Below are 24109 nucleotides of genomic sequence, written 5' to 3'. Positions count from 1 at the left end.
TATATGGGTCACAATGCATTGTGGGAAGGAGGTCAAAGTAGCACAAGTGATGCGAACATAAAAGCATCAAATAAATTTAATAGATATACAAGAAAACAAGAATCAAATGCAATCAAAAACATTTTCACACAAGAATTTGAACTGGATTTGGTATTACATCTTCATGGGTGTCGAGGTTGCCTTGGTGAAAGCAGTTCAATCAGGTGAACAGCGAAAAGGAGAAAATAGCCAGCTTCTTGTCCAAATCACCAACAGAATGAGTGCACAATATATTCTGCTATATAGGCCCCATATGGTAAATAAGGATTAGGGATAGTGTGAACAAGACACAGCCAGAGTGAGTGTGACTGATAAGTCTTTCAAGAATCCATTGCACATTGTAAAAATAAGACAATAATATAATGACCACAGACTTTTGAGCAGCTGAATCATGTACCGTGCAGGAATAATCACAAATTCTTCTTGGAAAACTAGAGTAACTAAAAAATGTAATTACAAAATGAAAATTCTATACAATAGTTGTCTTTTTTATTTTCCAAATACAATAATAATAGAAACTGAACACACTTAACGTACCTTCTTTTAGTCTTATTTGGGTTAAACGAATTATCAAAAAAACAGATTAAGTCTTACAGTTTTAAAAAAAAACAAAAAAAAACAAAAAAACAGTTTTTTTTCCACATGTTCCTTTAGGGCTGTATCCTTTGTTAACTTATAGCTTGTGTTGTTGAGACTCACTAAAGCAAAAAACCTTACTTTACAGAAAGCTATTAAATACAACAATAGTTATTCGTGTCATTACTTGTTTAATCACATTGAATGTGCCGTGTGCCGAACAAAGTATGGTGTTATACAAGTCTTACTCATTAGTTAGTGGAAAATAACATTCCTTACCGGAGACGGGTAGAACAAATGGCTTTCCCTTACGGTCCCTGAACGCAGCATCACACCCAAATTTTTTCCCCAACATCCGGGATCTCTAGCGCTAACCAGCGTGTGGAAACTGGGTAAGGAGGACAGAGGAGGAAAGAAAGGCGGACTGTTGACAGCTGTCAGTGTGGACAAAAACACCAACAATCTGTGAATAGAAATCGCATGGCTCTCCCTTAAACCATTTGAACATAGGGGACTACATCTTGGCAATATCGGGAGTCTTTTTTTAAAGCTGTCGCGAAGGTACTGTTACGATTTTTGGCTGGGAATTTTAACGCTGGGATCAGTCTCAGTTTGCCCTGACTCACTCAGGAGAGTCGAGGTTAGCCTCGCTGGCTATCTCAGCTAACTACCCTGCTAAATTGGTCAACAAGGCTTGGCTTCCAGAGATCGTCATTGGTACTGGGGTCATTGCTGTCGGAAGGACGTATCCCGACAGTTCTCGTTTTGTTAAATGTTAGACTCAGTGGGGGGACCTCTAGGAGCCAAATCGGGAAACTTTGAAATAAAAATTCCGGCACAAAGAAATGCTAGTTAGCAGCTCCAGTTAGCTTCTTGAAGAGATGGCTAACCATAGTAACCTGTAACGCAAGTATATCCAGCTAGTTAACACTAACAGGAATTTAATTCATGTAACCTCACATAAAAGTCGGTTTTGTCAGCCAACTTTATTGGGCATTAAAACGTAGCAATTATTGCTTAGTTAATGAGAAAATTTTTAATTGTGTGTGTGTGTGTGTGTGTGTGTGTGTGTGTGTGTGTGTGTGTGTGTGTGTGCTAATGGTTCAATTTAATACAGCTGTAAGACTATTGTTTTACTTACAAGGTGGTGACACTTTGCTCAACCCGAGCTGCTTTGTTTTTGTTAATGTAATAGTTGCCATCCCTTGCCATTAATTTGTTGATAACTTTGTTGGTTGATAGGATCCCCCCCCCTCATTATTATTTAAAAGTCGATGACTTATCTACATGAAATGCTCATGTCTCACTTTGAGCTTCTGACTCAGGTGTGAGTTTTCTGTCTTGTCTGTGCCAGCATGCTACATAGTTCTTTTATATAGTGATCCATTTATTGCCAGAACACACTATCATATTATTGTAGAAATTATGTTACTATCTGTAAATGCAGGCTTTACTGGTGAAAATATTGGGTTTACTATAAATTTAAAATAAATCTTTTATCATTTATTATATTTTGCTTTTAAAAGCTAACTTATCAAGTTGTACTGATCTTACATGCCACATAAAAGCTGGTTCATGTCAGCCACAACTGTTTATCAAAAGCCCTAATGGAGTCCATACGTGAGTGGTTGTTTTCGCAGGAATTGTAGTAAGTACAAAAAGAATGGGAGGATTTTTGCCTCCACTTTTAAAATGATTTTGAAAGTTGAGATTGTTATTACATATGTGTCTTTTTTTTTATGTAAAAGCATTGATGACTTACAATTTCGTGACACAATGTAGTGTTTGGCTTTGTTTACAGACTTGTTGAAATAGTTGGGGTTTTTTTGTGTGTGTGTCTGTTTTTGGGTTTTTTGTTTTTTTTTTTGTGTGTGTGTTTTTTTTTCCCCACAAGGTATTTACATTTATTTACATTTATTTACAAGATCTGTTGACTCTCCAGCCCTTTACAGACTTGGTGAAGCTGCAGTTGCAGTGACGACATGGGGACACAAGGCACTGGTAGAAAGCGTGCACCACTCAAAGACCGGTTTTCAGCAGAAGATGAGGCGTTGAGTAGCATTGCTCGGGAGGTAAGCATATAATCCACCACTGTGATGGACCTGCATTATGTTCTTTTGTAAATGGCCCATTTGTTCATTGATAAATCAATGCAAATATGTTTTCACGTAATTCACCTTCCATTTATGTGGCCTCATAAAGTATGGAGAGAGGGGTGATTTATCATTTCTATTTGTTGATTAAGCTGCAGCACAATCAATTTTAAAAGAGCAGCAACATGAGTTTACAGTTGAAACCATTATTAACACTTAGACATACACACACTACTGAGTGCTTGAAAGAGTTCTATTTATACATATTTAGGCTTTGAAGCCTTTGTTGCATCTGTGACATTATTGAAATTAAAAAATATTTGTGTTAAATGATTTAAGAAAAAAGGGAATTATTTCATTTGAATAATTAAAGAGTCCAATTTATTGTGGATTCATCTGAAACTATGAACATTTAAACAATTTTAGTCAAAGCTGTTCCAGAAAATGTGAATCTACTTGTGAATATTCCTGTTTTGTGAGTTAATTGTGTTTGGGTCAAAATGAGTGGAGACATCTGGTCTGGACTACAGAGAAGTTGACATGAAGTGTTTTTTGTTTGGGGAGAAAAAGGCACAGGCAGAGGAGAGAGACTAGACTGCCTGGCCTGTAACAACATGCCCTAGGATTATTCCATTTTGTTCACTGCCGGCCTTCCATTCCTTTGCTTTTTCCAGAATAGTCACAAAAAAACGTGAAATGCAAAACTCACTTTTTTTTGTGTGTGTGTAACTTTATTTGAACATTTTTCAGGTAGTTTTGACCTAGACACACTTCAGATTTCCTGTGAAGCAATCAGGCTGATCGATTCCTTAGCTATTTAAAGCTGCCTAAACCAGCTAGTCATTAATGTTTGTCTTGGCCCTTTTGTACAAGTCTGATCTATGCTGTCTGAAAGCTGTGCAGTGCCTCATTCTTGAGCAGCAAGCGCAAGGCTCCATTTGCTCTCTTTATAGTCATGCAGGCTGATCATAGAAACATGAGTCATCTGACCCTCCCAGTCAGGTTCTAGATCTGAATCTCTTTGTGAAGCAAACCAAAGATTAGCTCAACTGTGCTGGGAGTTCAAGAGGTCAATATCTAACTTGCATATCACAACGCCTCTGAACAAATGTTCATAACACAGCCTTTGCTTCTACTTCTACGGTTTAAAGAATTTAATAGCTTGCCCGTCTGTGCTTGGCATGCATTGCTGGTGAGAATGACTGTGAATTTGAGCCTGCACCGTCACCAGCCTTGCTCAGAGGCCCCCTTATATTACTGGGCAGTCAGTCTTTTGAATGCAGCTTGTCTACTGGCCAACAGTTGGAACTGGATGATCATCTCAGACCTGTTGTCTTTCTGATTAGGGTCTAAGGGACCTAATGGCATTTGTGAAAAAGAAAGGCAGTTCCTCAGTGGAGAGAGGGGGGCGTGTCCTTACGTGGAAGATTGGGTTCATAGTCTATATAATTTTGTTTGCGATATCTGCACGGCTCTTTTGCAATGTAAAGTCATCGTTACTTTCTATTCATCAGCTGAGACATGAGCTGTAGTCTCTGTCCGTAGACTAATGGTTGTGGCATCGAGATTGTATACATGGACTTCCCGAGTGAACCATCTCTGTTACCTAACAAGGAAAGTCTTAACTTTTAACTTTTCTAATCTATCTTGGTAAAAGTAAAACATTTTGCATTGAGCATTTTCAGGAAATTGTCTGGCGTCATATTTTTTATTAAATGTAATTAGTTTGTTCTAAGCAAGCATTTGCTTATAATTGTGCTGGAGTCATAGAACTGACCAGAGACCAGTTGTTTCATTGTGTATGCCAACACTTTACACTGTGTCAGGATCATTCTGGAAGAGTGAGTGTTCAGATGTGATTATTATTCTTTATTATTATTTTTCAATGAGCTTTCAATGGGTGATCTTATCGCTTATAGTGTCGGAGGTGTGTTTAATGGTACTCAGGTTACCCTCTCAGGCCCGTGATGTGACTGTTACAGAGGCAAGCCTGATGGGCCAGTCTATAGATAGGCCAGAGACAGAGAGCTCAGCTGCGCTGCTGTGCAGAGCAGGTCATACTGTCTGACAACTCGACAGGTGCAGAGCAAGCACACGCTCGTCTCTCTTGCTTTCTCATCCAGACCTTCTCCTCGTGCATTTGAAACCATATTTCTCCTTTTCAGCCCATGCAGAAATGAAGTACTGCTAAAAGTTTGTATTTTGTGTGTATTTTGTCGATAATTTCCGTGGCTATCAGTCTTCATTCATCACAGATACCATATTGTGTGATCAAACATGCATTTGACACAATTCGATAACAAGAAAGAGAGTGACACACCCATTGTTTCACAAGATCGTGATCAGAATATTATGGGTGGTTTATATAGTTTATCAAGTCACTTGGACGACAACAAACTTCCATAAACCCTTAAATCACAGACATTAAGATACACACAAATGTTTGTAGAGCAATTCTTTAACCCCATCTTTGCACAGTCTGCAGAGATCACCCATACTCAACAGTTAGCAGTTTAGTACCATAGCTTATCATTAACTTACTCATTGATTTAAAGTTCATTTGCAAGTAGTAAGTTTGTTTTTTTAAACCGCAACAGTGACATTTAGCACCAGCTAAAATCACAAGCTGCTTTCTGAATGTTGTGCTTCCTGATCTTTGCTAATGAGGGAGGCGAGAGGAGACAGAGCTGATTTGTTACCATCATCACTTTAGTTTTGTGAGAGGCTGAGATCACCTAATCAGAACTGCAACCTGATCAGTTTTCACATTGACACCTTTATGTATTTATTTTTACCCCCTCATGTGCATGCTGGGAATATTGAGCCTTTTATTGGTATAAAAACATCAAATTTAACAAGCTTTGTTCGACAACACAAAATACACTGCTCAAAAAAATAAAGGGCACAATGTAAGTCAACCACACTTCTGTGAAATGGAACTGTCCACTTAGGAAGCAACACTGATTGAAAATCAATTTTACACGCTGTTGTGCAAATGGAATAGACAACAGGTGGAAATTATACGCAATTGGCAAGACACACCCAATAAAGGTGGGGTTCTGCAGGTGGTGACCACAGACCACTTCTCAGTTCTGATGCTTTCTGGCTGATGTTTTGGTCACTTTTGAATGCTGGCGGTGCTTTCACTCTAGTGGTAGCATGAGACGGAGTCTACAACCCACACAAGTGGCTCAGGTAGTGCAGCTCATCCAGGATGGCACATCAATGCGAGCTGTGGCAAGAAGGTTTGCTGTGTCTGTCAGCGTAGTGTCCAGAGCATGGAGGCGCTACCAGGAGACAGGCCAGTACATCAGGAGACGTGAAGGAGGCCGTGGGAGGGCAACAACCCAGCAGCAGGACCGCTACCTCCTTCTTTGTGCAAGGAGGAACAGGAGGAGCACTGCCAGAGTCCTGCAAAATGAGCTCCAGCAGACCACAATTGTGCATGTGTCTGCTCAAACAGTCAGAAACAGACTCCATGAGGGTGGTATGAGGGCCCGATGTCCATAGGTGGGGGTTGTGTTTACAGCCCAACACCGTGCAGGACGTTTGGCATTTGCCAGAGAACACCAAGATTGGCAAATTCGCCACTGGCGCCCTGTGCTCTTCACAGATGAAAGCAGGTTCACACTGAGCATGTAACAGACCCAACAGAGTCTGGAGACGCCGTGGAGAACGTTCTGCTGCCTGCAGCATCTTCCAGACATCCATGGGTTGATACATTTGGTTTTCATTGATAATTTCCGTGTGATTTCGTAGTTGGCACATTCAACTATGGAAAGAACAAAGTATTTAAGAAAAATATTTAATTCATTCAGATCTACAATGCGTTTCATTAGTGTTGCCTTCATTTCTTTGAGCAGTGAAGGATTAGATGTGTGCTCTTCTTTGATTTTAGCCTATTTTGATCCATAACATTATTCTTTGATAGACACCAGTACATGACTTATATGGTTTGGCTTAGGACATCATTCCTTCACATTGTTGTCTTGTCACTGTGAAGCAAGATGTTAGGACTGTGTTCTTTACTTCAGGCTATTACTGAAACAGGAATAGCTCTACACATAGGCCTCCTGTTAGTACAGATAAGAAATTACTGGAATGCTGACAGTGTTTGTCTGCAGTGTGATACTGTACACACTGGCCCCAGTATTTATGGACTGTCTTTTAGTTAGAGATAAAGGGCAGAGCTCCACAAGCTTGTGAGGCATTGTTTGTTGATTGAAAGTTGAGTTTTGAAGCATGTGTGGTATGTAATTAGTAATACTGATGCAATGGAAGGATAGGCGACATGGCTACCTCAATGACTCACTGACTTATGCAGGGGTTGCTTAAAATGTTATTTAGTAAAGTTATCTGCTTATATTTTGACTCGGTTGGGGCAGATTTTATAACTCTTCCTCCTTTTTCAGTGGAGGAGATTTTCTTTGTTTTGGTAAAGCATTTGCATCGACATGTGCTTTAATGGTTCACTAATAAGATTTTTTATTTATTTTTTTTTGGTAAATCTTCCTCTATGTTTACAGCCTAGACAGAAACAAGTTTTATTTGTTGGCATCTCCCCCATGAGGGCTTTAAATACGGCCCTCTGAAGTTTATGGTTCACACATGTTGTTTTAATTGCAGCAATACAAGGGCTAGGAAGACCATAGAGCTGCGGCTAACAGATCTAACTGGTCAGCAACGATTTACTGTGCATACAGTGTTTATAGGCTTGCCCAACTATACTTTCATTTATATATATATATATATATATATATATATATATATATATATATATATATATATATATATATATATATATATATATATATATATATATGAATAAACTTCCATGCTCATCTTTGGTCTATTTGTTTTAGAGTGGGACCATATAAAAGAAAATTATTATTTTCTGTATTGATCTTGATCATGTAAATTTGAAGAGGTAATTATAACAAATTTCCTTTTCCAGCCACCATAGAGATCATAATGAATGCAATGTAAAACAAACCGTTAAGCTGATAAACAGTTTATTGCAGTTGTAATCTTTTGCTTGCTTTGAAATGCGTTTTATAAGAGGTGGTAGTTGTAAACGGTAAGATGATGCTTTTCTGTTTAAAGCTTGCACTCCCAGAACTGGTGTTTATCATGTCCTCACTGAGTTTATGCCTCCCGTCTTTCATGTCTTCATTTTCATGCTGTCTGTGGAGCAGCAAGGTTTCTACGTTTTCAGGAGATTTAGCTAATAGTGTTTACTGCTTTGGTGTTCCCTAACCCATGACTGTGCACATTTTATGAACCGGTTCTTCATCATTTTTACTAGGACCGAAACCATATTACTGTCATAGTGGGGCCTCCGTTGTCAGCTGCTTTGACATTTTTGGAAGATTACGTGAATTAGGCCTGTCGCAATTATTCGCATGATGAAAAAAATTTGCAGTAAGTTTTTCCTGGTGCAATACATTTGTCTTTCTTTTCTGCCTTATTTGTTTTAAGACAATATTAACTAAACATGGCAATATGACAAACTTCCATCTGCACTTAAAACACAATCATCAACTACATTTCCCTGCTGGGAAAAAAGACCTTAACAGACAGGCTAGCTCCATCTTCCCGACTGACCACGATCACTGGCGTGTTTAACCGGCAGATTAAATACAAACAGGACAGTGCAAAATGTTGTACACTCAGACAGCGCAGTTGGTAACGACGACGCTGCCCTTTAATATTGTGAAAAAAAAATTTTAAATGTTGCAAACATTTCACAGCCAGTAAGAATTGCCTGGATGAGCATACATGTTACAAACGCCAATTCCACAACTTTACAATGACATGAAAAATGACATACTGAAGGCAATCAAAGACATTCAACTTTACCATTCCACCTCGTGTCAAGTACAAACATCTCCCCGTATATGAGCTTGACCATAGACAACGTAACTGTGTTACATAGTGTTTAGAGACCATATGTTCCAGATAGGGCTGCACGGTGGCGCAGTGGTTAGCACTGTGGCCTCACAGCAAAACGGTCGCTGGTCCGATCCTTGGCTGGTTTGGTCAGTGGCCTTTCTGTGTTCGTCTCTCTGTGTGTGGCCCTGCGATGGACTGGCGAGCTGTCCAGGGTGTACCCTGCCTGTCGCCCAAAGCCGGCTGGGATAGGCTCCAGCTTCCCCGCGACCCTGAATTGGAATAAGCGGTTCGGAAAATGAATGAATGAATGAATGTTCCAGATAACCACATTGCCAAAACCCCACGAAAAATCCTGATCTGTTTTAGCAGACTGAAGACTGGATGAGTCTGGTCTGCAAACTGACCTAAATGTTCTTTAGAAATTAAAGTATGTTGATCTTTAAAAGGGTGTACTTGCATTATTATGGCTTTTTTGTGATTTTAGTAGAAAATGGTCTTGAAATGACAACAATAGTCGCTTACCGCAGTATTATCGTCTATCACAATAATTTCTGAGACAATTAATCACATGGCAAAATCTGTTACCATGACAGGCCTAATGTGAATTCTGTTTTAGTCTCACAGTTGTTTTGGTGACTCTCTTTAGCTTCTCTAATTCTTTGTTAGTTTCTTTTTTGTTTGTTTTCTCATTTTGGGTCGTCTTGGTAGTTAGCAACCAACTTAGATCTACGTGAATGCCATCAAGTTTACTATAGTGTGCTGAAGGAAACACAGCTGGTTCCATAGATGGAACAATTCATAATGTCTCATGCTAATTACTATAAATTTGATCACAATCTAATTTTGAGATAGTTTTATTGTCCATCCCTGCCAGTTTTTTTTTTTAACACTTTTAGTCAACCATTTTATGTGATTTGATTTAAATAGTCTTCAGGAATAATTCTCCAGCTTTCATAAAGGACATTTAAAACTATTTTTTGGATGTTGGCTGACTTTTGTTTCATCGATAATCCCACGCTGCCTCAGTAATGTTGACGTCCAGTCTCTAGGGAGGATTCATCTCTCCATCCGACCTGAAACCACTGAAATTTAAGTCCAGTTCATGTGTAATTTCCCATTACCCAGATTTTCCTTCCATTTCCCCTACTCAACAACTTCTATCTGACAGCCACCAAAGACCTTTCTTTTTCATTTTTTCTCCATATGGTTTTGGGCTTTTTTGTTGTCTCTTTATGTGTAGACACAACACCTAGCTCATCCCTTGAGCTAGTTAACTTTTTTTAATTTGCTTGAAAGGGTCATATGTAGGTATTTTGTGCCTTATCAAACAAAAAACACATTCCTTTAAAAAAAATACAAGGACTGGGGGGAAAAAAAGTGGGAAAGAGGCAAACTATTGCTTTAAAGATTACAGCAAAGTCTGGCTCCATAGATATAAAATGTGAAGATGAATGATGCCTAAAGACTTTAGCACGATATCGTATTTTGAATTGTTTTATTTATTGTATATGAAAATAATAAGTGTGTCAATAGGAACCAATAGATAGGCTTTGCAAAACTCTCTTTGAATATATCTGATGTTGTTGTTGCTGTTATTTGTTACACTTACAGCTGAAAAATTGTTCAAATATGTATATATAAAATAAATGTAATCTACAGTTGTGTATTTTCCAGTGACAGATTTTCTTTTAACAAACTATTTTCTACAACATTTTTTTACATGCATTTTCTACTCAATACAGATTTGGCTGTTTGAGCTCAATTCCTTAGTCTTACTGATGCTCTCTTCTTTCTTGTTTACTCTGCACTCACTGGGCGTGACTTCCAAGTTTCCATTCATGGCTGACAGGTGTGTTCATGTTGTGTTTGACAGGCGGAGGCGAGGCTGGCAGCAAAGAGGGCGGCTCGAGCAGAAGCCAGGGATATCCGAATGAGGGAACTTGAACGGCAGCAGAAAGAGGTATATAGCACAAAATGGACCTGATGTGTTGAGATGCACTGGGGGCATTATTCAGCACCTCAGGCAAGCTAATGTAATGCCTCAAAATTGCTTCTTTCAAGATGAATGAACAGCTGATTAAATACAGGAGTTTATCTAGTGTTTGTTTAAAAAAACAAAATCAGCATTTTTGCAGATGAAACCAGAAGTTTTATTTCTGGTGCAAATGTCACCCAGTTTTTTTATGTTTCAGCAGTTTTGAAAGATGATTGTATGTTTTTCCTGGTATTTCTTCCCTCTGTCCAGCTTTCTTACCACTCATCTAGCAGTAGCAACAGAAAATGGGGTCAGATCCACCAGTGGATGGTAGGCAAGAGAAGGAGTGGTGTTGCTTTCTTTTCCACTAACACATGCTGCTGTGTGGGATTGAACCCAACTCAACCCTGACCACTTAGCTGCACTTGACTTCAAGACTACTTTGTACCTCACTGTGGAAATATGCTGCTGCAGTGCATTTGCTTTGGAGACACCAGAATCTATGACTGTATGTTTTGAAGAGCAAATTTTGGGATTTGGTTTTATGTTGGATGGTTGAGTCTGCAAGCAAAGAGGTGGTTTTAGCTTTAGTCCTCAAAGCTCCCACTGTTTTATGCTTAGAATTAATCATTGTGTGTTGGTTTTATCTATACAGCAAAAAGTGTTTTAGTGTGCAGCACTAAAAAGCTGAATATACTTGCTGTTATATAAGGATTAAACAACAAGGAACCTTCGCGGAGGGTTTGCTGTGCGTCATGGTGTTCTAGACTCCGCGTTGTGCATTAAAACCATGTAGTGCACGGATCAGAGGAGTTTAATACACTTATACCATGGTCCTGCGCAGTAAACATTTTTTAACAAATGTTTTTTTTCTTTTTTACAAAACTTCCTAAATATGCTAAAGTATAGGAACCATTTTATGTTGGCCTCATGTAGCTTTTATAGTAAACAACAATCAAGCTACAGCACATTTCTCTTATTCACCTGTCGAAAGCCAGCTGAACCAGTTGATTATTGCGTTGCTATGGTGACACCCATAACAGAGTGATATATAACAGCAATTTAGCTTGTCGAACCACGTGCATATATATGAAAATAATGCACGCCAGTTGTGATTGGAATTATCACAGACCATGGTATAATGCTATTAATCTTGCCCTGATTTATAAAGGCGACTCTTGCAAATGTTTGACATGTTTTCGGTGATATGCAGATGTTGTTGTTGTGTGCCGTGGAATTTGCATTCAAACTGTTTAGTGTTACACGGACAGCGCAGTACTCTCTCTGTATAATTCATGCAAACTTTTTATCCTGATTCTAGGCTGAAACAGAAAAAGCCAGAGCTTCTAGTAGTAGTAGAGCCAGCAGCCGTCATCAGCGGGTGTGTATCATCCTCATGTCTCCTTTCATTTCCTCTCTTCCTTCCTTTTATTACACTGTCCTTGATATCTCATCATCCATGTTTGTGTCATTCTGCTTCTTTGCTGTGACTGTTTCCACATTAACAGGGGCTGGATGATGATGTCATGTCAGTCCGAAGCTACAGGGTGCGTACAAAGAGGCGCTCTGTGTGAAAGTCAATGCTGGCTTTACAAAGGCACCTGTAAAATTGATGTTTAGGGTGAATTACTTTAATTTGATGATGCACAGTGGTGCTTTACTGCTTTTAAAAAAAGATTACTCCTAATGTTTATCTTCGTTTCCTTACTTAAAGTCAACTTCGTCAGCAGTTCGTGACTTGGGGTCAAACAAGAGTCGATCCAGTTCCCGTAGAAAAGATGCCTTGGTGTGTGGTGCTGACATTTGTGTGGCAGTGCTATAAATACACTCAAACATTTTCTATATTTCTGCAACATTGTGGCCTAATTTGTCAACAGATTTTAGGTTTTTGTTATTTATTACTAGTTAAACAAATGAGACCGTATTACTAATGAGCCCAATGAGTTTCACTTTGTTGTGCTGACATTTGTGTGGCCTTGCTATAAATATATACTCAGCTTTGGACGTCACTCAGGCTCCATCCATGTTTTATTTACAGTCTGTGGTTTCCACAGCCAGCCATAAATTTACCTGGTAGGACAGGTGATAGTGTGACTGTATAGCGGCTCAATTGTGATTAATCAGAACATAACAGAAGCAAAGGATGGGAAAGGCGGGCATCCAGCAGTTCAGGTTTTTTTCTTCTTGTGGCTTTAAGCAACAACAAATCCAGTGTATGTTATGGTACCATTCATGCTCTGTTATTGCCAAGTCATTCAGAGAAATTGTCTTTTTTTTTTTTTTTTAACCAGTTATTGGATTACACCTTGTCAAGCACCACCCATAAGGGTTAGGTGTAAGACTCAGTTGAACTTCAATGAAAGGTTCCCAAAATTCTACACACATCTTGCAGCACGCCTCCCAATTTTTGCTTGTGGAAATGCTGAAAAAAAAGACCATCCTGTACCGAGCCCCTCATGGAGGTGCAAAAATGACCCACTCCTCCCAAAACAATTTAAAAAATCGCTTTTTTCCCATCAAGGTCACATTTTTTCAGAAATGTTGAAATGTTCCACATTTTTCAACAACCATTGTTCTGTAGGTTGCGTGCCTCATCACAATTCAGCTAACAGTAGTGTGCTAAACAGAAGTGACTCATATATTGCATGCTCAGTAGTGTCAATTTAGGCATTTCCAAGCTTTATTTGATGCATCAATCTTTACTCAGGCACTATTGTCCACTTACACGTCAGTCATTTCATTTTTTGGACACAGCTAATAGAAGTAATACTGTTGTAGTAATCAGTGTGTTACCAGTTTAGCAAATTTTGTGTCATCATGCTGAATGCCAGATGTTTGGTGACTGTATTTTTCAGCTAATATATTTTATCTGTGTTTAAAAAGCATGTTTAGGCAAGAATATGCAAGTGTGAACTGAAACCAAACAAAAATGAGGACATCAAAGTTAACCAAGACTAATTTCCGCTTTGGTCCAGATCAGGGAACTCGACTGCATGTGTGAAAATGCTGCAAAACATCAACATACTTTGCCAATTATCAGTTACAATTACTGAAAAATATACTATTAACTAACAGTGTGAGCATGGAAACACATAGGACATATCCAGTAGCTGATTCCCATAAGGATTTGTGTGAACAGAGTTTGCTTTATGTGAACACATGTCTGCATGAAGCACAATTTGGCAGCTTGAAATGATTTTTGATCTTCTTTTGGCCCCATTTCTTCTGACACCTGATCTCTCTTCAGTCTGATGGCCGTTCCACTAGCAGCTCCATCCTCAAGAGTTCTCGCTCCACTGTATGTAACTTTGTTGATCATTCGTTTCCTCTCTTATGCCTTATTTTTCTGTCTTCTAGTTCTTTAGTCTCATATTTATTGATATTTTTCTTACCTTTGCGGGGCTGAACAGAGTTCTGTGTACAATGACCTGCATGGCCATAAAAAGGCTTCATCAAGCTCCTCGAAGAAGGACCTTCTGGTCAGTGCATCACTTGGTATCACTGCCTCAGCTGTTCCTACAAGCATGAAGGAAGAATGCCGCCATAACTTACTGTTGAATGCCTTTAGAATACAACAAGTTACAATACGGAAATAGATACAGTATGGACACTTAAAGAAAACTGATATAATTTTGGTGTTTGAGATGATGCTATGTTACTACTCTTGTAGACTGGACTGTACCACGATCAAAGGAACTACACCAGCCTTACAAAGACCAAAGCACCACCCCTGCCCTCCACTTCGACCTATCAGCCACGGGTTGGTCCTCCTGTCAGTATTGTGCAACTTCTAGCTGAAGGCCAATCAGTGAATCTGGGGCCAGCTGCAGCTCAGTGTTCCTGTTCTTTATTGGATATTTATTATCTTCCAAGCATAATTGTTAATTAACTTAAAGTAGGCCTGGGCGATATGACCATGACCTCATATCCCGATAAAGCTTATTTTATATCCCCATAACGATCTACATAACTATTTAAAATTGTTTGTGTAATTTTGTCAGTCATCAGTTATTTGTCAGATGTGCTTGGCAACGGCAGAAGTGATCTCCTTCCATCTGCAGGAACTATGGCCGTATGAGTTTTCACGGGGAAAAGCCTGTTGCAGCATTTGCATCTGGAGTTTATCATGAGCGCTTTCACCTCCGTTTGACGCTGCTTTTGCAGCTTTTGCTTGTTGACTCTATTCTTTATTCTATGTTCTTTATCCTGATTCTTGCGCAGTTGTTAAAATGAGTTACTGGTAGTTGTGTCGGAGTCCATTGTTGGGACTGTGAGCTAGTCTGTTGTTGGTTCCACATCGGCCTTTTTATATCCAAACCGCATCCATGTGACAGAAATTTCTCCTCTTTTATGAACAAGCTAATCAGTTTTGGTTGGTTGGTTGGTCATCTTTTAGTGAATTACCCTGCTCTGAAATCCGTCTGCTACCACCTTTCTCCATGTTTGTTTTTATATTGCAGTGTGCATGCCATAAAGTGCATCTTCATGTAAAATACTGCAGTAAAACATCTTATCGTGGGGTAAACAATAGAGCCTCATATGAAACGATAGACATTTCTATCGTCCAAACTATATATATATCATCATATCACCCAGCCCTAATTTAAAGATATTGTGTTCATATTGTAAAATTCTCATATTACAAACTTGCCAGTTATGTGTTCAAAATCAGAAGTTTATATATTGTCAGTGAACTGGTGTCACTTCATCGGCAGAAAGAGTTAATCGTTTTAAATATGCAAAACTCGGGTTTTCCAGTATTACACTGTGGAACCTAAATAGTCCCCCTTTTGACCTGTCCTCTCAACACTTCAAGCTAAATGCCCAGGGTTAGCAAAACATTCATCCTGTTTTCACCTCAGCTCTTTAATGTCTCACCACCTCACACTCTGGCTTCAGCATCCCTCTGTCCCCCAAAGTCACAATTTTCCTCCGCTCCCTTCCTTTCCAACAGGTCACCACTTCCTCGTCCTCTACCACTGGCACAGGGCTGTCTCGCAGCTACAGCATGGTCAGTTCCTGTCCACCAGTAGCCAGAATTGCCCTGCATGCCTTTCACCACCTTCAGAAGTAGACCTTCCCCCTCTGTCGTGGCTGGGGGGGGCTTTATATTTAGCTCCTGGAGACTGAGTGTTCAACTGAGAACTGAGATTTGTAGTTCGGTTTGATGAGTCCAGGTCTTTATAGAAGAGCACTGAAACAAGCCGGCTACTCAAAAGACAGTTTCTTTTTACTGCATGAGCCACAGAAAGTCATTGTACTCAACCTACACAGCTGTTGTGTCAAAGATTTATGCTCCTTGTCACGTTTTGCTGAGTTCTGCATTGTCTCCCACGTGTGCCCTCAGGCCTCTATCTATGACGACACTGGTCTTTACGGATCAGGGTACAGTTCAAAAGCTGTAAGTCCTCTGACTGCTTCTCAAACAGAGTTTAGAGTCAATAGCTTGGTGTAGAAACTGCTGCTTTATGCTTGTCACCCTCCTCCCATCCACAGCCCTCTGAATACAGCTGGTACTCCTCAGGAGCCAGCTCTACTCGCAGCAGCCCTGCGGTGAGCACCTTAAACCCACCACCACCGTGCATGACCACACAACCACTCACAATTAACTGGAACCATTTCACTTAAAGACTTCCAGTCTGCTAGTGACAATCTTGACCATTCATACCTGTGACAACAGATATAAGTGCAGGAAGCAGCATCTCTGGTAGACGTTGTGTAGAAGCTGTTTGACGTGACCATGTTTGTTGCTGTTGTGTAAAAGATCAGGATGTTGGACTCCATGACTTGGCTAAAGTTGATTTAGTTGTCAAAATGATTTTAATTGCATGGAATGGGATTACTCACAGGGTTGTGGTCTTCAGCATAATCCAGTAATCTCTTAAATAGAACAACTTTAGAGCTCTGCAAATGGTTGTTTTTAACAAGAGGTGTGTGTGCATGTGTTAAGAAACTGGTTTGCAGCCATCCTGCGTTACTTTAGGTCCTCATCATCATGTTTTATGTGTGTGCATACTCCTAGCACTCTTCCTCAGATGACGACACTGTCAGCAGTGTGTCACAGGAGCGCTTCAGCAGAGGCCGGAGGGACAGTACGGTGAGCTGCTGTAACTGGGCAGTCATTGTTGTTAATGAGCTGCACCAGTTTACTTAAGAGGGATCTTTGACTCTGACTGTCAACATCGTTGTTTTTTCTGTCTTTTACTCATCTGACTGCCTTTACTCTTTTTCTTTATCACCATCCTCTTCTTCCTGTGTGTATGTGTGTGTGTGTGTGTGCTTGTGCGTGCGCCAAGTAGTCTTCTGACTTCTCGGACATTAGCGAGTCTGCTGCTGATTATTTCAGCCGCTCCAACCGAAGGGGCAGCATTGTGTCTGACCTTGATGATTTGAGCATTCCAGATTTGGACGCTGTAAGTGCCTGGACCAAGCATCCCAACTGTGTGCTTGGAAATGTGGAGTTGCACCAACGTCGGGTGGATGAAATGCCTGAAATAAATAATGCATGTTTAGAAATAACCCGTTTGGTGTCAAAGAACTGTGTTTTTCACTGATGCTTTAAGAATAAATATTACCTAAAGGAGAGCTGAGTTGATTGTGAGTGTAACAGCTTGCACTTAAAAAGTTGTTAACTTCAATAGGGTGGTTTGATCCACTCATCCTGGCAGCTGCTCATTTGGTTGTCAACTGTGCAGAGTTTGTGAACAAGCAGCACTGGTCAGGCTCATGTTGATGTGTGAACTTCAACTAACTCACTGGTTTACAGATAATACGGCTCCACGCATGAGGATGCGAGTTCCCACAGTAGCCTTACGTCCATTTACTGATCATTTTTCTTCCTCTTGCAGCTGGATGAAAAATGTGACAAGCAGTACTCAGATTACAGTCGGGTAAGTGAATCATTCTGTTTTCACCTAGAATAGATTTTAAACTCATTTCTATCACTGTTGGTTCCCATAAAACTGTAGTTAAAAAATTTTGTTTGTTCTGCGGTCCAGCAAGGCTTTTCCCAGTTTACTCTGTCAGAAGTGGGGAAAAAGAAAGAAAATGTGATGGGTACACTAATGTATAATAAAATATAAAACATCTCTTATCATTCTAGTTAAGTGTATTGAGCTGTTAGTTAAAAAAAAAACAATATAATTTGGCGATTCTGAGACAATTTTAAGTGCATCCCAGCACATGACGCTGCCACCCTTGGGAGGATTTGAGTAGGACAGGGTCACTTAGAGCTGTTGGGGTATCAGATGATGGTATGGAATAACACTCTGGAGTTGTGTTACATTGTGCTTGTTGTGTCTTTTTTAACTGGGGTTCTGCTGTGCACTTAGCCACCCTCCCGCTGCGCCACCCCAGGCCTCTCAGCAGCCACCCTGGCATCGCTAGGTGGTACCTCTTCACGACGAGGAAGTGCAGACACTGGTAGCGTTTATGATCCTGACACCAGTTTGAGTGAACTTAGGGTAAGATGTTCAATGTCACTCTTTTTGTTCATATTCTTGACCACGAGATATTGTATATGAAGCTTTATACACATCGTAGAGCTGAAATGGTAATCAAAGTGTTTTGTGTGTCAACACGTTCTACCTGCATATGAATCCCACACTGTTGCCTCTGGTTTACCCTCTCTGCTGTTCTTGGTGTCGGCTTTAACCATTTCTCTCCTCGTATGCACGGGAGGCCTGGATGTGAAGTGTCCTGTAAAGCTGTCTCTTATATCTTGGTACTGATGTGTCAGCTGGACTGTCATGAGATGGTTGCACGGGTGCTTTATCTTCCCTTTTACAATCCCCCTCTCTCTCTCTCTGATGCCCAAGTTCAACCCAACCATTCCCTCCATCTGCTCTACAGGATATCTATGAACTAAAGGACCAGATTCAGGATGTAGAAGGGCGGTACATGCAAGGGCTTAAAGAGCTGAAGGTAGAGGGGTTTGAGTTCGCAGCATGCCTTCTTTTGTCCTCTGGGAGCAATATGGCATCCCTAACCTCCACTCCTTCCCCACTCACACTCCTCTGTTCCCCCTCTGCTGTGTCTTTGCCTGCTCCCAGTATGAGTTATGTTTAGAGCATTTTCTTCTGCATGATCTTCCCTCACTTCCTGTTTTGATCTGAAATGAAGACACTCCTACATTGCTGCTGGGTTCAGAGTTTTGAGAAGAGTATCAGGCTGCACTTACAGGCAGACAAACATTGTGCCTCAGTTTTCAGACTTTTATAGGCATAGTTTTGGATGGCACTCTGGCTGCCTGACTTCCACTGTCACTTTTTTTTATTGGCTTTTTCTTCATTAAGACATTATGTTCAGTAGATACGAGTAGTTTACTAATAGTCTGACTCCCAGTAGACTTTGATTAAACTGCTGCACTGTTGTTTCCTAGTACACTTGTAGTTCTCTCTTTCAGATCCCATTTTCACTCTTGTGGCTTGTTTCACTCCTTGAAAATGATGCAACACTGCGTGATCAGTGTTTTCACTGCACTTTAATTCGCATATTAGTCCCACATGACATTATATAGTGCTATATATACAAAAGTATTTTAAGACCTGTGAAGTGTGTTTGGCAAGTTTTTTTTTATTAAATGTGATACAAGAACAAATTATTTTTATAGTAATGCAGCTCACCTGTTGCATGTAAATAAGCTGTAATTAAATTTGCCTCCATTTTTGTTGTATTGACATGATTCTGAATTTCTCAGGAGTCACTTACAGAGGTGGAGGAGAAGTATAAGAAAGCCATGGTATCGAACGCACAGCTAGACAACAACAAAGCCAACCTCATCTACCAGGTGGACACACTCAAAGATGTCATAGAGGAGATGGAGGAACAAATGGCAGAGATGAGGAGAGATCTGGAAGATAAGTCGAAGGTAAAGAGGCATCAGTTTCACATTACATACCGAATATTTAAATTTAATGCTTGTGACGGCAATAGTTTTGTTTTTCTTTTCTCCTTTCAGGAGCTAGAAAGACAAAAACACACGTGTTCAGTTCTGCAGCATAAACAGGAAGAACTGAAAGAGGGAATCCGCCAAAGAGATGAACTTATAGAGGTATGGTGGCTTTTCCATTAGAGAGCACAAACAGTTTCTGCCAGTGTGATCACATCAAGTTGCTATTCTGTCAGCAACTTAAAATGTGTCAGTGTTTCTGTGCAGCTGCAGAGGAGGCTTTGTTCTGCAGGAATTTGATAAGGATTCCCGGTCGCTGGCCTACTTTATATTCTTCCCTGTCCACCGCCGTGTCACTCTGGCTCTGTGTCACCGTCCTTTCAATCTCGCAGCACAAACATTTGTTCCTTCCACAGCAGCATCTACTTCTCCTTTCTCGTCCCACTTCACCAGTGTCTGTTTCTTATCTTTGTATCTGTGTGTATTAATGGTCATTTTCACTTCTTATCTTTGTTCCATTGAATTTTTGTCCTCTGCTGTGTCATCTGGGCCATACGCAATGCCCCTCCAGGAAAGCCAGCGAATGCAGACTAAGTTAGATGCCCTTACCAGAGAAGTGTTTGATCTTCAGGAAACGATAAACTGGAAGGACAAAAAGATTGGGGTAGGAGGTCCCACGCCGGTGCTCTGACAGAATATGAGAGGCAAAAGGTTGTTGTGTTTTTCAGTCTTTTAAGGCTCTCTTGCCTCTCATGCTGTCTCTGCATGATGGAGACCCTTAGATGTTAGCACATTAGCAGACCCAGTCACATAAACAGTTTTGGTTTTTGCATGTCAGAAATAACAGTTTGGATGCTGCAGTATTTGCTAACCAACACGGTGTTAAAGCTTGCAGTGATAAACTTTGAATAGGAATTTACTTTAGTATAGAAATTACCATGCAAACTTGAGGAGAATTATGTATAATCTAGCATGGCATGCATGCACCACCTCTGGATTAGGATGTTAGATCATTAAGCTATTTTTTTAAGGAGTTTGAAACATACACTACTAGTCAAAAGTTTGACACATTTTCCCATTAAATCCAATAGGAAAGTGTTTCCAAACTTTTGACTGTATGTATTGTTTTTTAATAGCACACAATCAGAAGAACCTATGTCCTTCCTCACAATCTATTATTCTCTACCTTTTTTCCTACTTTCTCTTTATCATTTATTAGCATCCTACCCATGTCTTCAAACATTTTCTCTCTCTCTCTCTCTTTCTCCATTCTCCCTGTCACCTTGTAGCACACAGTGCATGTTTGTGCATGCAACATGTAATGCTGTATAGCATGTAGTGTTGCATGTCTGTCCAGAGTCTTTCCAATTTCTCCCCTTCTCGTCTCTTGTCTTCTTTCATGTGTGGCCAGGCCCTAGAGAGGCAGAAAGAATACTTTGATTGCATTAGGAATGAAAGAGATGAGCTCAGAGATGAGCTCGCTGACATCAAGGGGAAGTCCAAAGCAGGAGAGGTAGGTCCACCAAGTCCCAGAGGATAAAAGAAGGTTAGCGGAAAGACATGCTTGGTCTAACGTAAAATGTCTTTTAGAACTTTTTGTTTGCTTTTCTCTTTAAGTTTCTTCCCATTTCCTGATTTCTGCCAATTTTCTTTAGAATTTATTCTGCGAATGTTCATGACTACAGTTTACCACATCAGATTATTGGTCATAGAGGGTAGGCAGATAGTGTTGCTACTATACACAGATGTGTCTCCATGGAAATGTAACCAGTATAAACACACAACAGCCAACAATAGTAGTTATTGTGTATTCAAATGGATCAGAAAAAATTCAACAAACACAAAAATGTGCGGACAGCTGGACCACAAATAAAGATGGCATCACATTCCTCTGAATCATAGTACAGGGTTTCCTGAAATAGTTTGCATTCTGAACATTGTTTTTGTTTGTGCGTTCATTATTATTTTAATTTTTTTAATCCCATTCTGCTTCACTCTAGTTTCAGCTTTAAGCCGTAGAGTAGTGAATTGTTAGATTCAAAATGTCAGACTTAATCAAAACTGAACATCAGCATATGTGTCTGAAAGCTTAATTGTGGCTGTTTAGTTTTGTATGTTGTACAGCACAGTGTTGTCTTATGACTTCATTATTTTTCTCCCTGAGTTTGTTTTGGTCCTGTTGTTGCAGCTCTGTTTAGTTAAATATAGCTGTTCTGTTAGGATTGCTGCCAGGAACTGAAATGTTATGAACAGTCGCTGTGTTCCAGCGCTGAACCAGTGCTCAGCGATACGTCTCTCTTCTTTTCACAGAAACACGGACTGGTCATCATCCCAGATGCGACGCCAAACGGCGATGTTGACCATGAGCCCCTTCCTCCAGGGATAACTCTGGTTTCCCAGGAGGCCGCCCAGGTACTGGAGTCTGCAGGGGAAGGCCCACTGGGTGAGTCAGACAGCTTTGACATGTTGGTGCAAGTCAAATGAATAAGTGGATATTGCAGTGTAGGCGTTAATGTATTTTCTTCGTTTTGTAGACGTCAGGCTACGGAAGTTGGCAGAGGAGAAGGACGAACTGCTGGCTCAGATCAGGAAGCTGAAGAATCAGATGGAGGAGGAGAGACAGAAACACTCGAAGGTGGACGGAGCTTATACAGATGGGGAGAGGATGGAGAACGGTACTGACCTGCACTTTATTGAGATGCAGAGTAAGTTGACTTCCCTACCTCACCTCTATACGTACCTGTTTATATGATAAATCACGCAATTAACTTTTTTTTTAGTTGTTTTTTTTCCCTCTATTTAAACATGGGCTTTCTCTCTGTAGGGGATGCCAACAGACAGATTAGTGAATATAAATTCAAGCTTTCTAAGGCAGAACAGGAAATCGGTACAATGGAACAAAACGTAAGTAACGTACAAGTGTTAAAAGTTCAAATTATTATAAATGCAAAAGGTAGTTATTAACTATACCGTTTTCCACTGTTTCACAGATTAATAGACTTGAAGGGCAAGTGTCCAGGTACAAGGCAGCAGCTGATAATTCTGAAAAAGTAGAAGACGAACTTAAAGCAGAAAAGCGTAAACTTCAGAGAGAGGTAATAACACAGAATAAATCACTTTTCTGTCGTATTAAACATCCAGCCTGATGATGGTTTCCTTTCTATTCTCCCTCAGCTGCGCACAGCTTTGGATAAGATAGAAGAGATGGAGATGACCAACAACCATCTAGTAAAGCGCCTGGAGAAGATGAAAGCCAACAGGAACGCCCTTCTGTCTCAGCAGTGAGGCCAGGCAGCATCACCACAGAAGCCCTTAAACTCGCACCTCAGACCTCTGACTGCCATACCGCGTTGGGAGCTCATTTCTGTCTTCAGCTGTAACACTTTAAGATTTGTAGCTAACCAAAAAAAAAAAAAAACCTTAAAACTTGTAGCACAGGTTAAAATTTAACTGCACCCTTCTTTTGGTTTTGTTTTTTCCAAATGGAAATATTTTGTTTGACTCTTTTTTTTTTTGTTTTTTGTTTTTTTTTTTTGGAGGAATGGCTCAGAAACCGAGCTGAGACACATATTAAAATTGCTGGGAGATGAACCTAAGGACGCTTTTCCTGTCACTACTAAGATTTTTAGACCTTTCTACTACATCATGTTCTCAAGGACACTTCATTTCTTTCTTTTTTGTTTTGTTTATAAGTTGCATGAATGGGTATAATACTTTTAAACTATTAAACCTCTGTGGCTGCTCTGAGCCCCGCACCTTCCCAGCTTCCCCTCACTCAGTGAAGTGCCTTTTCACACTAGGAGACTGGGAGTTTGCACCGCTCAACGAAACAGTAAATGTTTTACCAGGTACAATAGGTATGTATTTTAAAAAGGAAAAAAAAAAAGGTGCAGTTGTTATTTGAAAACATAGCAAACTGTCTGCTGCAGTTTCATTAAAATTTTTCAAATATTTAAAGTATTTCTTGGGAAATAAATGTGTAATTTACAAAACTGTGTATAAAATTTGGGGGTTTTTTTCTGCTTTTTTTATTTAGTGTTGTGTAATTGTTTTGATTCTGCAGGATGCTGAGCTTCAGGGTGCAGATGATGCTATTTCAAACATAGGAGCCATTTTATTGGATGAAGGAATACACTGCTGTTTAGAAAAAGAAAAAAACTATTCCACAAACGAGCATTGCTGGTACGCCACATGTTGCAACCCCATCAAGTGCTTAAATTAAAACACCCACATAAAAACACAATACTGTAGAGAATTTGTCAACATAATTTCTGACTAATTGTATTCCTTGGATTTTGTTTTAAAATAACATCTTGTATGTTCGAAGTCAAACCTATTTTTCTAGCTGGAACGGTTTATGACTTAGTCAAGGAATGATGCAACTGGAGTTCAGCAGGGCCCCCTTTACTGTTTCCTACAGGTACATAAAACTTTTGTTGCTGTGTGTCGTGTATTTGGAGAAAAACTGAGCTGTGGAGTGCAGATGTCTCCACGTCTCAGGCTCAAGTGGGAAACGCAGAAGCAATAAAAGTCTAACTTGTGGGCTGGCACATTTTTGGTATCGTTGGGGGACTTATGACCCAGTTCCATTTTTCCTGGCTGCGTGTCCCTGGTCTTACTTTTAGAAAACCATGTGGAGTCTTT

General features: G+C 40.0%; 1 protein-coding gene across 7 annotated transcripts; it reads left to right on the top strand.

Annotated features, from left to right (window-relative positions):
- The first annotated feature begins 1007 nt into the window (after positions 1-1007).
- Positions 1008-23880, top strand: lrrfip2 (leucine rich repeat (in FLII) interacting protein 2). 7 transcript variants are annotated; one of them, XM_079249049.1, is made up of 27 exons: positions 1008-1176; positions 2558-2687; positions 10474-10560; positions 10846-10905; positions 11897-11956; positions 12084-12122; positions 12290-12361; positions 13823-13873; positions 13986-14054; positions 14246-14335; positions 15530-15586; positions 15923-15976; positions 16072-16128; positions 16598-16672; positions 16875-16988; positions 17424-17465; positions 17907-18038; positions 18427-18498; positions 19274-19444; positions 19535-19627; positions 20037-20129; positions 20877-20978; positions 21776-21908; positions 22000-22170; positions 22290-22369; positions 22456-22560; positions 22640-23880. In XM_079249049.1, exons 2-27 carry the CDS (start codon positions 2598-2600, stop codon positions 22748-22750), a joined length of 2280 nt encoding a protein of 759 aa, XP_079105175.1. In that variant the 5' UTR covers positions 1008-1176; positions 2558-2597; the 3' UTR covers positions 22751-23880. The 7 variants fall into 7 exon arrangements, with proteins under 7 accessions (XP_079105175.1, XP_079105174.1, XP_079105176.1 ...); XM_079249048.1 differs by having other exon boundaries at positions 14246-14347; XM_079249050.1 differs by lacking the exon at positions 15530-15586.
- The last annotated feature ends 229 nt before the right edge of the window (positions 23881-24109 follow it).

The sequence above is a fragment of the Telmatherina bonti genome, assembly GCF_933228915.1.
Source record: "Telmatherina bonti genome assembly, chromosome: 11".
Lineage (NCBI taxonomy): Eukaryota > Metazoa > Chordata > Actinopteri > Atheriniformes > Telmatherinidae > Telmatherina > Telmatherina bonti.
This window is presented reverse-complemented; position numbering and strand designations above follow the sequence as displayed.